The 23,652-nt window shown below is 29.2% G+C and overlaps 7 protein-coding genes across 7 annotated transcripts; 2 read left to right on the top strand and 5 right to left on the bottom strand.

Moving 5' to 3' along the window:
• Positions 1-545: 545 nt before the first annotated feature.
• Positions 546-2,273, bottom strand: LOC129916439 (uncharacterized). The gene is made up of 2 exons (XM_055996410.1): positions 746-2,273; positions 546-682 (listed from the first exon to the last, which is right to left on the bottom strand). Exon 1 carries the CDS (start codon positions 2,039-2,041, stop codon positions 998-1,000), a length of 1,044 nt encoding a protein of 347 aa, XP_055852385.1. The 5' UTR covers positions 2,042-2,273; the 3' UTR covers positions 546-682; positions 746-997.
• A 1,829-nt stretch (positions 2,274-4,102) lies between these two features.
• LOC129916440 (uncharacterized) lies at positions 4,103-5,801 on the top strand. The gene is made up of 2 exons (XM_055996411.1): positions 4,103-5,632; positions 5,695-5,801. The coding sequence occupies exon 1, from the start codon at positions 4,335-4,337 to the stop codon at positions 5,376-5,378; it is 1,044 nt and encodes a 347-aa protein (XP_055852386.1). The 5' UTR covers positions 4,103-4,334; the 3' UTR covers positions 5,379-5,632; positions 5,695-5,801.
• Positions 5,802-10,913: 5,112 nt separating this feature from the next.
• LOC129916437 (uncharacterized) lies at positions 10,914-16,502 on the top strand. The gene is made up of 2 exons (XM_055996407.1): positions 10,914-11,402; positions 14,639-16,502. The coding sequence occupies exons 1-2, from the start codon at positions 10,959-10,961 to the stop codon at positions 16,328-16,330; spliced, it is 2,136 nt and encodes a 711-aa protein (XP_055852382.1). The 5' UTR covers positions 10,914-10,958; the 3' UTR covers positions 16,331-16,502.
• Positions 16,491-16,941, bottom strand: LOC129916448 (protein FMC1 homolog). The gene is made up of 2 exons (XM_055996421.1): positions 16,910-16,941; positions 16,491-16,848 (listed from the first exon to the last, which is right to left on the bottom strand). Exon 2 carries the CDS (start codon positions 16,841-16,843, stop codon positions 16,541-16,543), a length of 303 nt encoding a protein of 100 aa, XP_055852396.1. The 5' UTR covers positions 16,844-16,848; positions 16,910-16,941; the 3' UTR covers positions 16,491-16,540.
• A 2,926-nt stretch (positions 16,942-19,867) lies between these two features.
• Positions 19,868-20,501, bottom strand: LOC129916447 (general odorant-binding protein 99b-like). The gene is made up of 2 exons (XM_055996420.1): positions 20,365-20,501; positions 19,868-20,310 (listed from the first exon to the last, which is right to left on the bottom strand). Exons 1-2 carry the CDS (start codon positions 20,404-20,406, stop codon positions 19,990-19,992), a joined length of 363 nt encoding a protein of 120 aa, XP_055852395.1. The 5' UTR covers positions 20,407-20,501; the 3' UTR covers positions 19,868-19,989.
• A 1,068-nt stretch (positions 20,502-21,569) lies between these two features.
• Positions 21,570-22,012, bottom strand: LOC129913597 (general odorant-binding protein 99a-like). Its single transcript, XM_055992358.1, has 2 exons — positions 21,983-22,012; positions 21,570-21,914 (listed from the first exon to the last, which is right to left on the bottom strand). The coding sequence occupies exons 1-2, from the start codon at positions 22,010-22,012 to the stop codon at positions 21,570-21,572; spliced, it is 375 nt and encodes a 124-aa protein (XP_055848333.1).
• Positions 22,013-22,841: 829 nt separating this feature from the next.
• LOC129916445 (general odorant-binding protein 99a-like) lies at positions 22,842-23,455 on the bottom strand. The gene is made up of 2 exons (XM_055996418.1): positions 23,306-23,455; positions 22,842-23,250 (listed from the first exon to the last, which is right to left on the bottom strand). Exons 1-2 carry the CDS (start codon positions 23,345-23,347, stop codon positions 22,864-22,866), a joined length of 429 nt encoding a protein of 142 aa, XP_055852393.1. The 5' UTR covers positions 23,348-23,455; the 3' UTR covers positions 22,842-22,863.
• Between the last annotated feature and the right edge of the window lie 197 nt (positions 23,456-23,652).

Raw genomic sequence — 23,652 nt, 5'->3', positions numbered from 1 at the left:
GAGTCTAAATAAATTTATGTTTATTTACATATAAATTTATCAACCAAAGATATCAAAATGTTTTTTTTTTTATTTTAAGATAAAAAAAATATTTATGTGTTAGTGGTGATGGCGAGTTTACTCACTCATTTTTAAGTTTGTTAAAAACCACCTGGAATTAAAAAAAAAAATAATTTTGCAAATAATAACATTTTCTGTGTTTTTAGAAAGAATTTTCATTCATACAAAGTGATAGATATTTTGGATGGGAAGAAGAATTTATTTATTTTTATTTGTATAAGAATTAAAAAACAAGATAAAAAACTAAGAAGGTTATATCGTGCGATAAGAAATTGAAAATTATTTTTTTTTAACCACTACCGTGCCTATTTTTGAATTAAAAATCTGTTTTAATATGAATCCGGTTACCAGGTGTCCTGTTTTTGCTTAGTTATAATTTTAAACGGGATAAGTATAAAGAAGCAGACCATAATGAGATCTAAAATAAAAGAACTTTACTTTAAACTACTCAATTTTTCTGCTATAACTTTTTTTTACTCATAATTATTCCTTTTTTCGTGACCTTTTTGAAAGTAAAGTAAATTTTACTGTTTCGTGGGCTATAGGTCTTGCTTGTATTTTCTAATGATTAAAGTTCGTACCAGTCGACGTTTCGGGTATGGATATACCCTTCTTCAGGACTCTAATTAATATAAATAAAAAAAATCTTAAATATATAAAACCAAACCAAAATATCTATACTTACAATATTAAAAACTTTTAACCTCTTAAGGTTTCTCAAAAAAGTGGTTTGTCAAAAACTGCTTAGCTTTTTTTTATATCAGTGATATTTCAAAAAATTCAATAATAGAATATCTTGAAAAAGACGTTTCACATTATTGAAATTTCAAAACAATCAAATTAAAAAAATTTCTATTTGATAAGAAATTCAAAAATTTGATAAGAAAAACAAAAACAAATCCTAACAAAAAATTCAAGTTAAAAATGTAGATAAAATCTAATCTAACATATTTCTTTGGACAAACTGACTATAAATATTGCTAAGTCCCTCACAATCTGATCTCCTATTAACAGTATTATCTGTATCTAAGATATGTAACATTTCTAGCAACATTCTTTTGCTATAGTGTTTTTCTGTTTGTAAAATGTCTACGTTATTAAAATCTGGCCTATGTCCTTCATCTATACAATGTAAAGCTAAAGCTGTTTTTTGAGAATGTCCACTATGTATATCTGATCTATGTCCGGCAATTCTATTCTTAAGTTTCTGCATTGAAGTACCTACATAAACTGAAGGGCAGTGGTTTGTTCCATCACCTAAGCATTTTATTTTATATACAATGTCTGATTTTTCGTTTTTGGAGAATTCACCTTTTAAATTTGAAAACAAAGAAGTTCTTAATATATTTGCTGATTTGAATGCTAAACGAACGCTATCTTTATTCCTTATAGGGGCATTTAACATCCTATTCGAAAGATTTGGAATGTATAAAACACTTTTGTATGAAAATTGTGTAACATTTGTTGCTAAATTTGTCCGAACCAAAGGATTAAAATGTTGATTCAATAGCGTTTTTATTATATTTAAAGGAAATGAATTCGAAATTAATGTGTCCATAATTATTTTAATGTTCTTTTGACGAAAGACAATGTCACTGATATCCAATACTCTTTTTATAAATTTTTTTGCTGTATTTATAATTACTTGGTTAGGCTGTTTGGAATTGTAATTAATAAGACGACCTGACGATGTTGGTTTTTTATACCAATCAAATATTAGTTGATTATTTTTTCTTATAACCATTACATCAAGATATGGAAGTTCGCCATTATTTTCATACTCAACTGTAAACTGAATTTTCGGATGAAAAGAATTTAAAGCAGTTAGAGTAGAATTAACATGACTAGATTTTAGGATTATAAAAATGTCATCGACATATTTTGTTATTATTTTTGGCTTATCTTGAATATTTTCAAAAACCTCATCTAATAAAGCTTCCATTACAATATCTGCTAATATTGGTGAAGCAGGACTTCCCATGGGAACTCCTTGTTTCTGCTGATAAAAATGTTTATCAAATTCTAAATAATTGTTATCAATCACACAAAAACGTAAAATTTCCAAGAATTTTATTTTTGGAATTCTGGTGTGATCTTTGATTGTATCCCAACTTTTTTCAATCAATTCTAGTACTAATGGAATGGGAATATTTGTAAATAATGAAACTACATCAAAAGATACAAGAATATCATCTTGTTCTAAAATAATTGGAGAAACAGTTGCAATAAACGATGAAGCATTTTTAACATTATATTTTGAGTTAAGAGTTATGTTATTTAAAATTTTAACAATGTATTTAGATAACTCGTAACAAGGAACACTAAGTGAAGAACAAATTGGCCTTAAAGGTACATTAGGCTTATGAATTTTAGGCAATCCATAAATTTTGGGACTATTAGCGACATAAGTCGTCATACATTTTTTCTCAGACTCATTAATAAATTTGTGTGTAAATAAGTCTTTAACAAGTTTGTTGTTGCGACTTTGGACTTTGTTTGTTGGGTCATTTCTTAAAATTGTGTAAGTATTCCTGTCAGCCATCATATCATTCATTTTTTCAACATAATTTGCTTTTAATATTGCTACAGTAACATTGCCTTTGTCTGCAGGAACGATGTAAATTTCTGGATGCCGTTTTAAAAATTTGTTTGTGTCTTTAAATATCTTATTTAAATATTTATCAAAAGAAGGAATTGATGTAGAACGAAGATGGTTCTGTAATAATTGTACAAAGCATGACCGTGCAGGTTCATGTTCTGAGCGTTCTTTACTTTTGATAAGTTCTTCTCCATCAGCAATCATTTTAAATAATGGAAAATTATCTTTAGAAATTGGTAAAGCATATTTAGGCCCTAATGAGAGAAGCCACTTTATGTCTTCTGGAAAATCTGTCTGTGTTTTATTCACAAACCAATTTTCTTGAAAATGAACTCTCATTTCTTTTTTAAGTTTTAACTTTAGCAATTCTAGCTTTTTCTTTTGTGATTGCTTTGAACTATCATTAATCTTATTCCTCGTTTGGTCCTGAGTTCTAAAAAAATCATTGTACTCATTTACTGCTAACCTATTTTTAATATCATTCTCTAAATCTACTAATAATCTATGTAGTTTTTTAATTTCTTTAAAGCAATCAGAAATTAAAAAACTACATAGATTATTAGTAGATTTAGAGAATGATATTAAAAATAGGTTAGCAGTAAATGAGTACAATGATTTTTTTAGAACTCAGGACCAAACGAGGAATAAGATTAATGATAGTTCAAAGCAATCACAAAAGAAAAAGCTAGAATTGCTAAAGTTAAAACTTAAAAAAGAAATGAGAGTTCATTTTCAAGAAAATTGGTTTGTGAATAAAACACAGACAGATTTTCCAGAAGACATAAAGTGGCTTCTCTCATTAGGGCCTAAATATGCTTTACCAATTTCTAAAGATAATTTTCCATTATTTAAAATGATTGCTGATGGAGAAGAACTTATCAAAAGTAAAGAACGCTCAGAACATGAACCTGCACGGTCATGCTTTGTACAATTATTACAGAACCATCTTCGTTCTACATCAATTCCTTCTTTTGATAAATATTTAAATAAGATATTTAAAGACACAAACAAATTTTTAAAACGGCATCCAGAAATTTACATCGTTCCTGCAGACAAAGGCAATGTTACTGTAGCAATATTAAAAGCAAATTATGTTGAAAAAATGAATGATATGATGGCTGACAGGAATACTTACACAATTTTAAGAAATGACCCAACAAACAAAGTCCAAAGTCGCAACAACAAACTTGTTAAAGACTTATTTACACACAAATTTATTAATGAGTCTGAGAAAAAATGTATGACGACTTATGTCGCTAATAGTCCCAAAATTTATGGATTGCCTAAAATTCATAAGCCTAATGTACCTTTAAGGCCAATTTGTTCTTCACTTAGTGTTCCTTGTTACGAGTTATCTAAATACATTGTTAAAATTTTAAATAACATAACTCTTAACTCAAAATATAATGTTAAAAATGCTTCATCGTTTATTGCAACTGTTTCTCCAATTATTTTAGAACAAGATGATATTCTTGTATCTTTTGATGTAGTTTCATTATTTACAAATATTCCCATTCCATTAGTACTAGAATTGATTGAAAAAAGTTGGGATACAATCAAAGATCACACCAGAATTCCAAAAATAAAATTCTTGGAAATTTTACGTTTTTGTGTGATTGATAACAATTATTTAGAATTTGATAAACATTTTTATCAGCAGAAACAAGGAGTTCCCATGGGAAGTCCTGCTTCACCAATATTAGCAGATATTGTAATGGAAGCTTTATTAGATGAGGTTTTTGAAAATATTCAAGATAAGCCAAAAATAATAACAAAATATGTCGATGACATTTTTATAATCCTAAAATCTAGTCATGTTAATTCTACTCTAACTGCTTTAAATTCTTTTCATCCGAAAATTCAGTTTACAGTTGAGTATGAAAATAATGGCGAACTTCCATATCTTGATGTAATGGTTATAAGAAAAAATAATCAACTAATATTTGATTGGTATAAAAAACCAACATCGTCAGGTCGTCTTATTAATTACAATTCCAAACAGCCTAACCAAGTAATTATAAATACAGCAAAAAAATTTATAAAAAGAGTATTGGATATCAGTGACATTGTCTTTCGTCAAAAGAACATTAAAATAATTATGGACACATTAATTTCGAATTCATTTCCTTTAAATATAATAAAAACGCTATTGAATCAACATTTTAATCCTTTGGTTCGGACAAATTTAGCAACAAATGTTACACAATTTTCATACAAAAGTGTTTTATACATTCCAAATCTTTCGAATAGGATGTTAAATGCCCCTATAAGGAATAAAGATAGCGTTCGTTTAGCATTCAAATCAGCAAATATATTAAGAACTTCTTTGTTTTCAAATTTAAAAGGTGAATTCTCCAAAAACGAAAAATCAGACATTGTATATAAAATAAAATGCTTAGGTGATGGAACAAACCACTGCCCTTCAGTTTATGTAGGTACTTCAATGCAGAAACTTAAGAATAGAATTGCCGGACATAGATCAGATATACATAGTGGACATTCTCAAAAAACAGCTTTAGCTTTACATTGTATAGATGAAGGACATAGGCCAGATTTTAATAACGTAGACATTTTACAAACAGAAAAACACTATAGCAAAAGAATGTTGCTAGAAATGTTACATATCTTAGATACAGATAATACTGTTAATAGGAGATCAGATTGTGAGGGACTTAGCAATATTTATAGTCAGTTTGTCCAAAGAAATATGTTAGATTAGATTTTATCTACATTTTTAACTTGAATTTTTTGTTAGGATTTGTTTTTGTTTTTCTTATCAAATTTTTGAATTTCTTATCAAATAGAAATTTTTTTAATTTGATTGTTTTGAAATTTCAATAATGTGAAACGTCTTTTTCAAGATATTCTATTATTGAATTTTTTGAAATATCACTGATATAAAAAAAAAAGCTAAGCAGTTTTTGACAAACCACTTTTTTGAGAAACCTTAAGAGGTTAAAAGTTTTTAATATTGTAAGTATAGATATTTTGGTTTGGTTTTATATATTTAAGATTTTTTTATTTATATTAATTAGAGTCCTGAAGAAGGGTATATCCATACCCGAAACGTCGACTGGTACGAACTTTAATCATTAGAAAATACAAGCAAGACCTATAGCCCACGAAACAGTAAAATTTACTTTTTTTTACTCAGGAATTGAGAAAGAAAAATCAATTTCAAAAATTTGCTGAATCAAAATTGTCAGAGAAAAAATTACAGGTACATAGTTAAATAACAATAATTTAATTATAATTAAAAACAAATTTTTATAATCGTTTTTAGATAAAACCGATATTTAAAAAAAAAGAAAACTCAAAAACTGCAAATTAAATACTAGAAGAAAAATCTATTAACAAGAGAATCTAAAAGGTATGTGCAGAATATTTCTGTTTTGTCTTGCTCAATAGGCCAAACGCTCTCAGAAATATTTTGGAATTTTTTAAAACGTTTATATAGTCTTTCCATTTGCCAATTTGGAGTCAGATTTCTGAATTTGAGGGGGTGAAGAGGAGGGAAATGGAAAAATTTCTCTTGGTTTTTACCACTTCACATCAAAAAATGGAATGGAGATTCAAATATCTGACTCTGGATCTTTCTCAAGCATCTCTCATACATATCGCTCATTTACTTGAATAATGTTTAAACTTAAAAATCACGAATTTCGAGTTAAAAAAAATTGAAAAGGAAACCATTTTTTAGTACCTATTATACTCTATTACACTTTTTTTATGTAGAATTCCCAAAAACAGGTGAACCAACTTTTTGCGAAAAAGATGAGGGCCAGTAAAAATTATAATACTTTATTAGTAACTTTAATAGTGCAGTAAATGTTTTTGCAAATTCATCAACACGTTTATTTGCAATGTTTAAATAATGTTGCATTCAAAAATATCAAAAACAAAAGTTTAAAAATTTTTTTTTTTATTAGCCTTCTGATTTTTATACAAGGAAATTACAACATTTATGATAATTTTTAGTATGCAACATTATTTAAACTTTGCATATAAAATTTTCTACGATCTCAGAACTTTAAGTTATTGCAAATTAAGAAGTTTTCTTTTTTCTCTAAAAAAAAATACGTATACGCCCGAGTTACCCATTCATACGGTTTAAAAATACTGCCCTCATTTAAATCTAAAAATTATTATTTATTAATTTCTATTAAAACGGTAAAAAAAAATCGCTATTAAGTTCCTAGCATACATTCCAAAATTGTGGGATTGAACCTTGAACTAAGCTACAAAAAATATTGCGTTAAATGATCACATAGGATCACTGAACTGGATTTAAAGTTCACTTGGCTGATTTTCCATTACCTTGAGCTTCTTTGACAAATAAAGTAATTGTATTAAGACATAGATGAGTGTAGAAAAACTAGCATGGGAGAAAAATAAATTTTACATTAAGATAAATGTAAATTATGGCTGCAAAAAGGTGGCAAGAAATATACAAGTCCGATCAAGATACAAAATATGCTGGATAGCACCACATTGTCAAATATTGTTTTTTTTTTTATGTTCTTAAAAGGCGACTATGGTATTGATTCAGTTGTCCATTCATGCGTGCATATCAGTCAATTATCATCAATTAAGTTTAATTGAGTTTTATACATTTTTTTTGCCTTTTTATCTTTGTAGTCGCAGTCGTTGTCTTCGTTGCTGTTGGGTGAAAGAAGATACTGATGACTGCTGACTTTTGCCCACTGTCTCAACAATAATTTTTTTTTATATATTTAAATAAAATCGTATTTTTTGTTGCCGTATAGATTTAAGTCTGAGTTCTTAAAAAATGCTTCTCAGAAGTTCTGATGTCGCAATTCTTTGTTGGTGTTATTTTTTTTTCTCAATTTGGATCTTTTCTGAGTGGAATGACAGGTTAATGCGATTCTACGACATTGTTTGTGTCTGTCTATTTTTCGATAAAAGGAATATCATTTTTTGAATGAAAAGTATACGCGTACGTATTTAAAGAGGCAATGAACTTTTTAGCAATGTATAGAGTGGGGTTTTTTATTTCCCTGTAAAGGATTAAAAAGATATAAATGTTGTCTGTCTATGAAATATTGATTTAACCTTGGTTTTATAAAAGCCATTTCAAGACTATCCCACAAAGTAGGAATGCTTCAAAAACAGAAAGAATTTTTTCACATATTTTTCATAGCGGTGCAAAGTGAGATTTTGTCCATGTGCGCATTGACTTAATATATATGGACTGCTAGAAGCATATTCAGGTTGGTTCCACTTGTTTCTTCGCGATACTAGCGCCCTAAAAAAAAGCGGAGAATAAGTGCAACATTTTTGAAGAAGTGCGAAAGGAACAAATATAGAAAAACAGAGAAAGCACTACCTTTTAACGACAGATGTCATTCACTAAAAGTTTCCTCTTTTCGCCGTCTAAGGTTATACCGCTAGTAAAGCTAGAAAGATGTGGAATCATTTTTTTTTTCAATTTTTGTATGGAAAAGTCAAACGACTAGCAGTCCATATATAGTACGTCAATGCATGTGCGTATGTGGGATAAGTATTTTGTAGTTTCAACAAAGTATATGGACCTTAATACAAAACTTTTAAGTGTGGAAGCTTATGTTAGTAATAATTTACATATATGTGTAAATTAGCCGGTTAAGAATTAAGATTGAAATGGTATTAATTTCTTATTATTGCAAACAAAATTCTTTTGCATTAATATAAAGATTTATTGAAAATTAAAATACTTAAAAGTGAAAAAAAAATCAATGCAATATGTGTGCATTAAATATTTTGTTTATAATATTCGTCGAATTTCTTAAAATTTTGACTATTTGATCTAACATTTAGCGATTTTAACTATATCTAAGATTTAAGCAAATGCATAGCCAAATAGTCAAAGTTTTTAGAAATTCGGAGATTTTTATGAAAAAATATTGAATTCACACATTTTGAATTGATTTTTTAAATGTTACACGGGTCCGAAAAATTAAATTTTTTTTCGGAACAATTTTTTGAAATGATGAATGATTGAATGACCATAATCTAAATCTGTGCCCCTGCTCATGTTCTGTAACTTTTCACTGGCAATTTTTTCAAAAAAAAAAAGAAATTTACAAAAGTAAACATTGTTTTTCCTTCCTAGCGCAATGTGATTGTGAAAAAAAACTAGAAAAATTGTTTTGGGAACCAAAAATAAGCTTGTTTTCATTTTGGGGTCTGAAAAGCCTCACAAAATGAATCACTTTTTGACTTTTTGCAAAAAGTGCTCGTTGCAGTAATGCCTTCTAGAAGACAAAATCTAAAATAAAATTTTGATTTAATTGCCGAGGTATTTCAAATGTAGGGTGTCAAAACACATGTTTGGTTATAAAACATGTTTTGAAATTTGTCAATTATATGGGGGTAAAGATATAACTACAATGGCCACTTTTTGCAAAAAGTAAAAATATTTCATTTCTTTCAAGCACCATTTGTTTTTGGAAAAAACTACAAAAACTGTTTTATAAATAAAAAACTAAGCTCTCTACATCATTATTTTAAGTTTTTGCTGTGGAAAAAAATATCAGAAAATGAGTTTGAAATTTCCACTTTTTCACTTTTTGCAAAAGTGGCCGTTGAAGTATATAATGCCTTAAACAAAGCAAATTTATTTTCAAATTTAGAATTTATACATTAATTAAGAAACTATGATTTTAATCAAAATTTCTTTTATTTTAATGACATAAAATGGATTTTAAGGTCATTTTATCGCCAGTGACGAAAGTTATAGAACAGTTCAACAACAATTCTATCATGTACAGATTTTTTTAATTGTTTTTTTTTTTCAATTTTTAAATTTTAAATAATTTTAAATTGTAATTCTCATTAAGATCGGTTAAAGTATGTAGTTAAAAAACAAATTGTTGAGCTTATTCGGCTCAAATTTGAAAACATTAAAAACATTGTTTCGAACCAGTGCTCCACAATCGTGACTGTGTTAATCAATGTTTTAAATAAATTATACATGTTGGATTTTTTGTACTTATAATTTTATAACTTGTAAATTTGTTCGTAATTATTTTGTTTTATATTGTGCATGTGGGAAGTTGTATTTTTTATCTACTAACCACTAACATGCACTTATGATGAGCCTCTGATTGTAGTTAAAAGCTTGTTCTAAGCTTACTACATCAAAGAATCTGAAGTGAAAAAAAAGATATTTGATATTAAAATAACCTTAATTTATTAATTTTTACAAACGTTTCAAGTCTCTATTATACAAAAAAAAAAAAACATAGACGTTTTAAAATTTCATAGTTTTCATTTCTTAAAAAAAAGTTGTAATGCCAAGAACAATAATGAAGAAATACTCAGTCTAAGAGACCTTAGAAGTGAAACAAGAAGTTCTTAAAGCCAAAAGATGTTTTTTTAAACGAAGCCAAGATTTTCAAAAAAATACCATAACTCGAATGCGAAATAAGAAATTTTCTATCAGCTCTCGTTTTTTGAGATATTCCCGTTACAAAATCTCAATAATCGATTTTTGCTACATCCCATAGTCGCTTGCGATTGCGATTATGGAAATTTTGAAAAACATCGTTTCGTTTCAACTGCAAAAATAGTCATGACACCTGAACGTTGATGTTTTGTAGTTAGAAATTTCTTCATACAATTACCCGTACCGCTAACGCATACCTTTCAGGTGTGGTCATGCCCTTATGTCGAATTCCTTTTTAAAAAAATCGACTTTAAACCGATTTTGTGTTCAATAAATCATGCTCGGCACATTTTTTACAACACTTTGAACGCTGCAAGATCGATTCTTTTTTTCAAAGTAATAAAATAAATGAAATTAAATCATCGTATCGACGATTTTTCCAGTAAAGATTTTTCTTTGCTGCAATAAATAATTGCGTGAGTTCTTATTCCACTAGAAAACACTCTTCTTTTTCTTCCCACAAAATTAAAACAAAGAAAAAATTTCCATTGAACAAATCGCCAAATGTAAATGCTGAAAATCAAATTGGTTAAATAAATGAACGCAATACAACCGAAACGTCACAAAATCATTCTGCTTCCACCCCAAATTGCATCATGCCAAACGTCAAGAAAAAAAACATGACTCAAAACAAACAAACCTTATCGTGACATCCCAACACAAACATCAAACATCGCCGCAAGTAAAAGTGAAAAAATAAACTCAAAACTATTTTGTTTTATTATTTTAAAAAATATTCCAATTAATTTTTGTATATAATAATTATTACAAAACATTACACAAATAATTTATTAAAAATAAAAATTTCCTTTTTATCTTCATATCTCAATCAAGAGATATTTACAATAAAAGATGAGCGTCGAAAAATGCCTTTTCATAAATGGTCGTCAAAAACCCTTCAACGTTCGTGAATTAATGAAAATAGACTTTCCAAATCTTCCATTATCTGATAAATTAAGAGTATTAGAATTGGGTCCACCTAGACCGAAATTTTGTTTTCAAGTTGAAAAAGAAACAACAAACACTACAAATTCAACACAAAATGGTAAAACGAAAAGTGAGAAAAAAACAAGTCACAAGAAAGACTGTCAAATGATACAAGCTTCCAAGATTTACAAAGAATTCGATTGGGCTTGCGGTTGTGAATTTAAAAAACTATTTTATTGTTATCCTTGTGTGCTTCTAAATGTAAGCAATCAAAAAGGTTCAGCTAATCCGAGTATAAAATTTCGGAACCATCATTTAAAGCAAGAAAGTCACATCAAGAATGCCCTTGATATTGCGTTGTTAGGCAAAGTAAGTTGTGTGGGACACTTTCTTGGCAAGAGTAACATAACTAAAGCGGCGAAATATAGTAAAAATACAAGCATTTTTTACTATAGGAAAGAGGGTCTATCTCCCCCCGTTTAGGAGGGAGGAGCAATTTTCTAAAAAAAAGGACTAAAAATGATAAAAATAATATTTAAAAACAGTGGGCCATATTCATAGACGCTGTCTAAGTTGCTACTAAGAAAGACTGGAGTTTATCCTATTCAAATAACATTGGATTAACCCCAGTTAAGGGGGGTCTAAAAACGACTATGAATATGTCCCAATGGCAACACTTACAACTTTAAAAGATACCTTTTTCAAAAGCTCACTTTTTACACTTAATTTTAAATCAATTTATTTTAATTAGTAGTTTTTGAAATAATCGACTCAAAGTCAAAAATTGTGAAAAAAAAAGCTTTAAAGAACACATTGAATACAATTTTTGTTAAGACTGTAGATTTCAATACAAAATTTATTGAAGTTAACCGTCTCAATTGATTCCTGATCAAACAGTGAAAACTATGTTTCTATGCCTTATAGTTATACTGTTTTTGATAAATTTGGCTTAACAGTGCCACCATTAAAAAGATCTTTGATATTTTATACAGAGTATGTTGAGAACTTTGTAGGTAGGTACCTATATCTCCAAGAAAAACACTAGATATCTCGTCAGTAGATTTTATTATCTTAAAAGTACCTTGCCTGGCCCGCTTCGCCGGGTTCTCAGGATTTTAACTTTACTCTGTCCCGCTCACGCAACTTTGTTGCTTTACTTAGGGTATGTAAAGTCGCCAGGCAGGTGCCAATGTCAACAGCGTTTTTATTAAAAGTATTTTGTCTAGTCCCCTTCGCCAGAAAAGGATCTAAAAACTCTTTGCGTGGCTATTTTTCTCTTCTCCAATCGATAAAAAGTTTTATTTTAATATTGAAAATTTGTCTTGCTGAACTTTTAGATTATTTATATTTCATATTTGTATCGCTTCCTTTAGTTCAATAAAATGCTTTTTTTTATAAAATTTTGTTTTATATCCACCACAAAACCATATTAACAATAACATCATTAACTCTTTCAGTGGTGGTTAATTATCAAAACACCTTTTTAAAATTTTGTACGTTTTTTTCATGCATCTGGCGGATTTCTTTTTTGAATACTCCGTTAGTATACTTGAACTTAGTTTATATTATTTTTTTTTTGCACCTGCATTACTAAAAGAGAAGCAGTTCGCATTATTTGATAGTGAAAATGTTAGTAATTTCATTTGGTTTTGCAAGAGGGAAAGACCTTTTTAATATTGCACTAATATAAACCTATTTTTATTTTTATTTATTTCTTTTATTGAAATTCATTTTTAAGTTCTCAAATATAAAAAAATAAAAAAATGAAACATGATTTGATAATTTAAGTAGTTTAATTGGGCTTTTTTGGTCAATTTAGTTTGTTTATGTAAATACAAAAATTAAAACATACATTTTTGTCCCAACGTTTTGCTGGAGTTTTCTCAGCATCTTCAGCGGAGCTTTATTATTACGTATTATTTTTTTGTTTTTATTGCATTTTTATATATTTTTTATTTTTTAATCAAAATTTAACTAAGTATTTTTAAATAAATTTACATAAAATTTAATAAATTAATAACATCACAATTTAACAATAAAAATTGTTTACATCTTAACATCTGTGATATTTATGTTGTGCGTTAAGATGTAAAAAAAATTTATTCTTTATTTTTATTTATGTTTTAATTTTTGTATTTACATAAACAAACTAAATTGACCATAAAAGTCCAATTAAACTACTTAAAATATAAAATTATACAGAATTGGTCACAAACACAAACTTAATATTAAAAACATGATTTGTTTGATTTTCAAATGAAATTATAACGGTAACTACAGGTTTTACGGACATTTGCTGAATCTAATCGATACTGAAATAACTTATGTTGAACATAAACTCTTAATCAATACTTTTTCCTCTGCGTAAACTGTCACATAAGGATTTATGTTGAACATAAATGCTTAAGTTTGGATTCAGCAAACTGCTCTTAACTATCATTTTTCTTTAACAAAATAACGTTTTAAAAAAATTATATGTGTTTTTCTAATCCAATAACCATAACTTTAATTATAAACAAAAATTATAAATTTTATCATGAACTTAAAAGTGTGACAGATAGAGTTAAAGCACGTGCAATAAAATTGCTTCCTGAAAAACAGTAGTTTTTCTATTTTTCAATGTATTCAAAAATTAGACGGCATAGCAACATAATGGTTTTCAGCGTTTGATAAGAAATCAATTTAGGCAAGTTTATTTTATTAGAAAATTTTGTATTGAAATTAAGGGCATGACCACATACAAATCCATTTTAATCCATTTTTGTGTTCAGTGGCCCTATTTTGTAAAACGATTATCGTTGAAACTACTTCGTTTTCGTTCAAATGCGACTACGTATTACGATAATCGTTTTACTTCAACGATACTCGTTAATCTTTACGACTGCCATTTACCTATCGTTTAACTTTCGTTTTCGTTTAGCTTTCATAATATTATTGCGTTTGCTGGTAGAATTCTTGTGAGCCTAAAAAAATATTTTTTTCGGTTTAGTTTGGCCAAACGACTTTCTCGTTTTACGTAATCGCCCTTTGTCGTGACTATCGTTTACTTCAGTATCGTTGACTTGCCGCTCGTTTCGTATTACGTAATAGATCCCCAGTAAAATCATATTCGACACATATTTTACGACACGTTAACGCTTCAAGATCGCTTCTTATTTTTAAAGGAAATTGAAATTAAATCATCGCATTACAGCAGACCAATCGACGATTTTTCCAGTAAAGATTTTTCTTTGCTGTAATAAATAATTTCTTGAGATTATATAAATCTAGAAAACTCAGTTCCTTTTTTCTTCCCACATAATTACAACAAAGAAAAAACTATTGATTGAAATAACTTGATTTAAAAATTAAAATAAAATGTGAAATTCTGGCTTTTGAAAAAGGTATCATTTATAACTGTAGGTTTCGCAGTCATTTTTATATATTTTTTTTTATTTTGAGTAATTTTTTTTGAAAATTGCCTCTCCCTCCCACAGTAAAAAATGCTTGTATTTGACTCCCCTACAAGAATCCGTTTCTAATTTTCACCGCCTTTGTTATCGTACTATCGCCATTTTCTTTGTTGTTGTCTTTTTGAATGAATTCCCAACCTGCTCTCTTTATAGACAATAACAATAAACAAACTAGAAAACGGAGTCCATAAAACCCACAATGAAAGTGTCCGAAGAAATCGTCAACTCCTCGTCAGAATCATCAAAGGATTCTTAGACAGTTCCAGCCTCTACGAATACGTTTTGAACGGAGAATGCAGTTGGAATGCAAAACTAGACCCATGCAGCCTAATGGAAGTCGTATATAAAGTCGATAACACTCTGAAAGAATGTTACGAACAATCCCCATTCTTCAATGCCATCAAACCGGACATCCTCCAAGAGCAAATCCTCAAAGCCGCCCTACAATTATATCAATCTAAAGTCCTAGAAGAAGTCAATGCAGCTAAATACATTGCCATAATAACCGAAGAAACAACAGACCTCGTCCAAAAAGACCAAATAGCTTTGACCCTGCGATACATCACAGACAATCGAGTCGTAGAACGTTTTTGGACTCTGTTAAAACCCCCTGAAAGAAACCCCAAAGCAATAACCGAACGCCTTTTAGCCGAATTGAATAAAATCCTCCCAACGAATAAGGACAAACTCATCGCACAATCTCACATTGGCGGAGTAATCTTCAGCCCTCAAATAGCCGACCTTCATAGACTGATTACTGTGGAGTATAGAAATGCCATCTATGTTCACTATCATGCGTACAAACTGACCGAAGTGATGGAAAGAGCTGTCTGCCAGAATAGTCGAGTGCGGGACTTTTTTGCGAATCTCTATGGAATGTATGGATTCTTTGAGAGACAACCAAGAATCCTGCAAGCATTTTACGATGCAACACCTGTCTATTGTGAGGGAAGCTTCGAAAAGGGTGCTTTGGTTTTTATCTATGAAAACAAAAGGGAACTTTTGAATTTCATGATCCTTCTCCACACGGATTTAGACTCATCGCCGCAGTTTATCAGAGAAGCTGATGTTTGTGAGAAACTTCTTACAGACGATAGTTTCATGTACTTCCTATCGTTCTTCTATTACCTCATGGCCGATGTCAATGTTTTCTATGTTAGTCTCCAGAACTCATTTGTCGACTCGGTGAAAATCTCCCAGGGAATTAATGAGTTTCTGGATGAAATTCGAAAAACCAAAGACGCCATTGCTGTGGAGAACAGTGACAACGATGACAAGACGAGTGAAGCATTTATGAGAGCATTTGCAAAGATCGAAGTCTGTAATGTTATATTGAAAGAAATCCAGGAACGATTCAGCTTCACCAATCACTGGGAGGCACATATTCTATTCAAATCAGAGCAATATTACAAGTTCCATGGGAATTTCCCAGATAGTATATTACAGAATGCAATTGAGTACTTTAAATTCCAATATCCGGATAAGTTGCGGATAGAATTGCAAATTCTTTACACGCGGACGGATATGATGATTTGTCGGAATGCTCATGATTTGTTGTATATGTTTCAAAAGTACAAGTTAACTTCGATATTTGAAAAGACCACAGCACTTTTGCATGTGATTTTGACAATACCAACAATGTTAATGGATGCCGAGAGTAAGATTTGTGCTATGAGACGTGTGCGGCGGGCTGCAGCGTTAGCCTCGAATCAGAGCTCGGAAACGGGCTTGACAATGCTCCTGGCTGAGCGGGAGACATTGTTGTCGTTTTCTGATTTTGCCGAATCACTTGTCGATGTGTTTGTGAAACAAGAACGACATCAGAATGAGTTTACGTATTACTAGGAGTCAGTAGTCAGTAGTTGTCAATTAAGTCAATTTCAAAGGAAGAGAGAGATTCAAGCCATTCATCGTTTAAAGATTGATTGAATCTCGTGATTTTATGTTTAAGAATAAAAAAAAAATATATGTCAACAATTTTACCAAAATAAAAATACATTTTTTTGTTAATGCTCTAGCTTTAAATTGATAAATCTTTATTTTTTACAATTTTGTTTACTTTGGATCTGTTGGTAATTTAAAACCAACCATGTCGGCAGTTTCTCTTACCGATCTTTCACCCCTCCCATGAAACTCTTTCTGGAGTTCTTTGTATTTCCTCAAACTTGACAAGTAAGTGAGGTATGTTTTGCCCAAGAAATGAACTTCTTCGCGTGCCTTGCATAGTTCCTGATCGGTTGTTTGGTATTTTTTGTATTGAGCTAAAATGTAGCGGGCTGCTAGGTTATCTTTGATGCAGCCGTTTGGTGATGCTTGACGCAATTCACTTAATAAAGCACGGAGGGTTTTGGAGGCCATTATCGCTAATTTATTAGATGTTAAATTTTAATTACGTATTTTGTATTTTATTGTTAAATAACTTACGAGAATTTTATTATTATGAAAACAGCACGGAATCCGCTTTAAATTTTGACAATCAGCTGATGATATAATTTTTGACAGGTGACATGAAGGGGTAGGCGTGTTCAATGAGCAGAAAACAGGCAAAGGTTGAGATTTGGCTCGGTTTCATATAAGACATGTTCAGATTCATGCTGTACCGAATTAATAGGGTCTGTTTTCTGTTGTATACAAATATTTTAGTCCGGAGTAATTTTAATACTACGGAATACTTCGAATTTACTCCTGAGTTTTATTCAGATCAACTCATAAACTTCATATTTTAACATAATTGGTTAGAACATGCTTGAGCTGATTCAACTAACTTAAACTTAATTTTTTTATCGTTTTTGTGAGACAGTATTATAGCATGTTTTCACTAGAGCCCAAATGAGATAATTTCGCAAATTAGGTCAGTTCAAATTTTAAATTCAATTTTTTTTCTATACGATTTGAAATGAGCTCATTTGCGAAATTATCCCATTTAGGCTCAAATGAAAGCAGGCTATTAACTACGTACCTACCCTAAATCCGATATTTAGCTAGGTAGATTAAGAATAAATCTCGTGATCGTCATTTATTCCTTAATTTTTATTGTCCTGTGCATTTTCCTTGATTCCAAGAGCAGTGTTGTCGGTTTTTTTTTATTTAATTCATTTATTTCTTGTGTTAAGAATTATTTTCTGTAGTTTTTTTCTTAATTTTAAATAGACTTGAATTTTTTTTAGCTACTTTTTGTTAGCTACTGAGCTTTACATTTGAGCCGAACCACAGTACACATAAAAAGGTAATATATTCCGAACTGACATTGGTCGCCAGATTGTCAAAACATGACAATTTGGCGACCAATGTCAGCTACCGAATTCTTAATTGTTTAAAATACCGACGAAAAACGCACAAAAACCGATAAACTACGCACACCACTAATTTTTAAACAATTATTTACCATTTGTTATTTTTCAATTTATAATATTTTTAAATGACATTTTATAAATTAAAACAAAAACAAATTTCCTGTTTACTGCGATTGAAATATAAAAAATTAAAGGCCGACCTGACAGATTGGTGCCCATTTTTGACAAACAAATTTTGACAACGCTCGGAATATATTACCTTATTATGTGTACTGTGGAGCCGAACATTGAAGACTAGAAGATGCAAAACTAGAACAAAACTAGGAATGGAACATTCAGCCCTATTCTTCTATTCACGTGAATCTCAGATCCGATTCACACTTTCGATCCACTTTAATTCTACCTTGTCATTCTGCTATCTATCGGGTGAACTGCATTATCTTACCTTTGTTTGACGTCCACCTGAACGTCAACTTAAAAAAAATAGGCGACGAAGTAAATTGAAAGAAAAAATTTTTGTTTTGTTTTTTGCATACTAACAAATACTTAAGAAGCTCCGCAACCTTTTTTTGCGGATTGAAAATGTATGGAGCAAGTTCATTCACGTGAATAGTGGAATACCGAACAACATTACCGATATTTCCGACGTGAGTTTGGATTCCCCAGGATGAATAGCAGAATTGTAATTGGTGAATATTTAGAGATTATTCCCCCCGATGGATAGTAGAATAGGGCTGAATATATGCTATGTTAAAGAACAATTGATTTCGAATTATAAATTATAGCATCTGATAGGCTAAAGGATGGTCAGCAAAGGTCAACTGGGTTCATTCATATTTTTAAATTTTAAAGTAATTTAAGTTAAGTATAATTAAAATTATTAAAGTTTATTTCCTATTCTTTATTTTATATTTTTTATTTTCTAATTTATATGATACGAAATTACGGTGGTGTTTTCATTCGAAATTGGATGTCCTTTTTTGTTTAAAGCTCAATCAATTCCATTACGATAACAATTCACCATCTTAATCTTCAATATTCAAACATATAGCCCCACGGTTAGCGCGTTCACACAGATTTTCTATTTGATTAGCATTTTTGATACACTTATCAATTTTCACGAGAGTTTCAGATGTACTATTTAGTTGTTTCTGTATTGAATCCACTAAAAATCCTATTTCCTTGTCAAAGATGCCACTTTTTTCTAATATGCATTTTATATAACAATAAACTGGCAAATCTTTAGGTGGCTGATTAGTTAAGTGATATTTTCTTAAGTCATTGAACGGAATTTTAAGTTCCTCCATGCATTCCATTCCATAATCTAGAGGTTTGTTTGAACTGGCTTTTTGTATGGGATTAGTTGATACCTAAAAATATATTGATCATGTATCAAAGTCTTTTTTTTTGTAAAAAGTAAACTCACCAAAGCACAAAATAATAGAATAATAGCAATAGAGGTTTTCATTTTTTTTAAATTAAGAATTTATGTATAAAATGAGCACATAAATACAATCATTATAATTTATTTATTATTTATGTGCTCCATCCAAACTATTTCTTCTTTAGTAAAATGAACTTTTTGAAATGATAATATTGTGACAGATAAGTCAAGTATTCGCTTGCCATTATGGTCCGAGTCACATTAAATATAGCTTATCATTTTTGAAAATTTTGTTTACAAAAACTCTAATGATATTCATACGTTTATGAAATAAATTATATAAATTCTTGTCTAATTCAGTTTCAATAACAAAAACACTTATAATTTAATTGTAGAATCGATAACTTATTTTCAATAGAATCTACTGTAGGTGTTTCATATCAATTTTCGCAAAATCACCAGCCCAGTTAAAATACACGATTTTTAATGAACAAGAATTGGAAAAAAAATTTTTTCTCTGTACACTGTGGTGTATGCGTAACTTTTTGTTCAATACATTTTGTATTTCTTTCGTGTTAAACTAATTTTATTATTTTTATTATATTATTATTTTCATTTAACTGCTCTTCAATTTGTGCATCAGTGCGTCAGTGTTAAATAAAAAAACAAAAACAAATATAATGAAAAAAAATCAACACATTTTTTTCTGAAATTTGGCTTTTGCCAGTATTTATTTAAGAAATACAAATATTTTCTCTTTTTCCTAAATTATAACTGCGGTCACGGTTTACTTTCTATTATGTTTGCACTTTTTTCTTTCTAAATTGTTAATCAAGCTTATCAAAGCATACTGATGCACGGTAAACACGTTCACAAGGATCATCTGCTTTATTACTTTCCTTGACGCAATTTTCAATCAGACCAAGAAGTTCACCTTCAGCAATACTAGGACGATGATGTTTTTTAATTTCATTATATATTTTTTCGATTTTAAACCCGTTCTCTTTATCGTAAGCTCCGTTCTTCTCATACATGCATTTTAAAAAGCATTTTCCTAGATGACCCTCAGGAATAGTATTTCGATGGTAATTTTTAATTTGAAGTTCTCTAGCGCAATCCTCTCTCATTTGAAAATTATTTGCTGATGCCTTCAAAAATGTTTTATAATTTATATATTTTAAAATAATAGTTTAATTTCTTACCAAGGTGGCGAGCATTAGAATTAATGCAATACTAAATTTCATTATAATATTTTAAGAATTTCTATGAAATGAACTCGTGAAGACTAGCAAAAAGTTTCTGCAAAGTTTTGGAATAGCGTTCTGTTTTATGACTCCCTAAATTTAAAATTCTTTATACAGATACTTAAAAACACAATAGGTTATCAATTTGTTTCTAAAATGTAATATACAATATGTCAATATGTTAGGATTTTAATCTTATCATACTCGTACATTGTGTATGTATTGTATTTGACAAGTTTTTTTATTTATAAACAAAATATAGAAATTTAATTTATGCGTGTTTTTGTAATTAGGTATTAAAAAAGATCTGTGAATAATTATAAACAAAAAAACTTAAACAAAGCAACTATCTCAACAATACCCGGATTTGAACCTAGGCAGGTACGTTATAGCCTAAATCGAATTTATATTTTACGAACACTTTTGTTCAAATAAACTGGTAGGATATAAATTAAATAATATTTTTCTCAGAAACAGAAAACTCGAGACTAAGTTAGTGAAAGGGTTATACATTGTTTATTGGTAGCATTTTGTAAAAACTCAGCATTTTGTTTCTAAAACTGAGATTTAGCTTAGTAGATTTTATTAGTAGAAATTATTTCATTTGGGCTGTAGTAAAAACAGACTATTAGAAATTAGAATAAATATCGTGATCGTTATTTGTCACTTACTTTTTATTGTTCTGTGCATTTTCCATTCCAAGAGCAGTGTTCACGGTTTTTTTCACTTTAAATTCATTTATTTCTTGTGTTAAAAATTATGTTCTGTAGTTTTTTCTTAATTTTAAATTAATTTGAATTTGTTCACTTTGACTTTGATAGAATAATTGATGATATGTTTTCGTTAGCATTTTCGTTGTCGACTTTGGAGACTTGAAAACTTTAAAATGGACCGTTTAATAGAAATAAAAAAAAAAAAAACTATCTCTGATTGATATTTTTTCAATTTTCAAGTAGGTACTCTGGAAGATTCCTTAAGAAATGTGGGCATTGTTTATAGTAATTAAAGTAATTAAAATAAATTAAAATTATTAAAGTTTATTTTCTATTCTTTATTTTCTAATTTATATGATACGAAATTACGATGGTGTTTTCATTCGAAATTGGATGTCCTTTTTTGTTTAAAGCTTAATCAATTCGATTTTACGATAACAATTCACCATCTTAATCTTCAATATTCAAACATATAGCCCCACGGTTAGCACCTTCACACATATTTTCAATTTGATTAGTATTTTTGATGCAATGTTCAATTTTAACAAGAGTTTCAGAAGTGCTTTTTAGATGTTTCTGTATTGAATCTACTAAAAATCCTGTTTCCTTGTCAAATATGCCACTCTTTTCTAATATGCATTTAATATAACAATAAACTGGTAAGTCTTCAGGTGGCTGATTAAATAAGTTATATTTCCTGAAGTCAGAGAATGGAATTTTATGTTCGTCCATGCATACCATTCCATAATCTCGAGATTTATTTGAACTGCCTTTTTGTATGGGGCTAGTTGATACCTAAAAATATATCGATCATTTATCAAAAATGTTCAAAAGGCCTTTTTTTGTGTAAAAATTAAACTCACCAATGCACAAAATAATAGAATAAAAGCCATAGAGGTTTTCATTTTTTTAAATTAAGAATTTATGTAAAATGAGCTCATACATAAATACAATCAAATGGCGAACGTGCTTAATGATTTATTTGTAGTCGAAAATGATTTTATAAAATAATTTATTTATTAATTATGTGTTCCATTCAAGCTGTGCTCCATTCGAACTATTGCTTCTTTAGTAATAATAATATTGAAATAATAATATTATGATAGATAAGTCAAGTATTCGCTTTCGTTTGCCATTTTAGTCTGATTCACATTAAATGTGATAAAGCTTATCATTTTTGAAAATTTTTTATACAACAATTGTAATGATATTCATACGTTTATGAAATAAATATTTAAATTCTTGTCTAATTCAGTTTCAATAACAAAAACACTTATAATTTAATTTGTTGTAGAATTGATTACTTATTTTCAATAGTATCTACCTATTATAAATGTTTCATATCAATTTTCTCAAAATCTAAAACTGATTATTATTTTGAATAATTGCATCAGCCAGTTAAAATTCACGATATTTAATGAGCAATACCCCGAAAACAATTTTTTCTTCGTACACTGTGGCGTATGAGTAATTTTTTGTTCAATATTTTGTATTTCTTTCGTGTCAAACTAATTTTCGAGCTTCAAGGAAGTTATCTGTGCGTCCATCTTTCCACATTTCTAATTTATTGTGGGCAAGTACATAGATACTTTTATTATTTCCTAAATTGTTAAATTAAAAAACAAAAACAATAAAAAAAAAGAATTTTTTTCTGAACTTTTGCTCTTTCCAGTATTTATTTTAGAAAAAAAATGTTTTCTCTTTTCCTGAATTATGTATAACTACAGTCACGTCTTAATTTTAATTATGATTGCACTCTTTTCTTTCTAAATTCTAGTGAATTAAAGCAATTAGCTGCACGATAAGCACGTTCACAAGCATCATCTGCTTGTTTACTTTCCTTGACGCAATTTTCAATCATACCAAGAAGTTCACCATCAGCAATAGCAGGACGATGAAGTTCGGTAATTTTATTATATATTGTTTCGACTTTAAACCCGTTCTCTTTATCGAAAATTCCGATCTTCTCGAACATGCATTTTATAAAGCAATGACCAACAGGACCCTCAGGCAAAGTGTTTAGAACGTAATTTTTAAGTTCTGAGGCTGGAATTTGAAGTTCTCTAGCGCAATCCTCTGTATTTTTGTCAGTACTAATGCGAGAGTGTCGATGAATTTTATTTGCTGATGCCTATACAAAAATGTTTTAGTAATTATAGTTTCATAATAAAAGTAAAGATTCTTACCAAGGTGGAGAGCATTACAATAATTGCAATACTGAATTTCATTATATAAAACTAAAGGGATTTGTATGAAATGAACGCGTGAAGACTAGCAAAAAGTGTCTGCAATTTTTTGGAATAACGTTCTATTTTATGGCTCGCTAAATTTGAAATACCTTATACAGATTCTTAAAGACACAAAAGGTTATCAATTTGTTTCCAAAATGCAAAAAAAAATTAAATAATCATTGTTGCTCCTGGTAGGTCAATATGTTAGAATTTTAATCTTATCATACTCATATATACTATACATCTACATTATTTTATTGTATTTTTTGACCATTAATAGAGATATAAGGAAAAGTTTTTTG

The sequence above is a fragment of the Episyrphus balteatus genome, chromosome 3 (assembly GCF_945859705.1).
Source record: "Episyrphus balteatus chromosome 3, idEpiBalt1.1, whole genome shotgun sequence".
In the NCBI taxonomy this organism is placed as follows: domain Eukaryota; kingdom Metazoa; phylum Arthropoda; class Insecta; order Diptera; family Syrphidae; genus Episyrphus; species Episyrphus balteatus.
The sequence above is the reverse complement of the archived record's forward strand: the minus strand, read 5'-3'. Positions and strand labels throughout refer to the sequence as shown.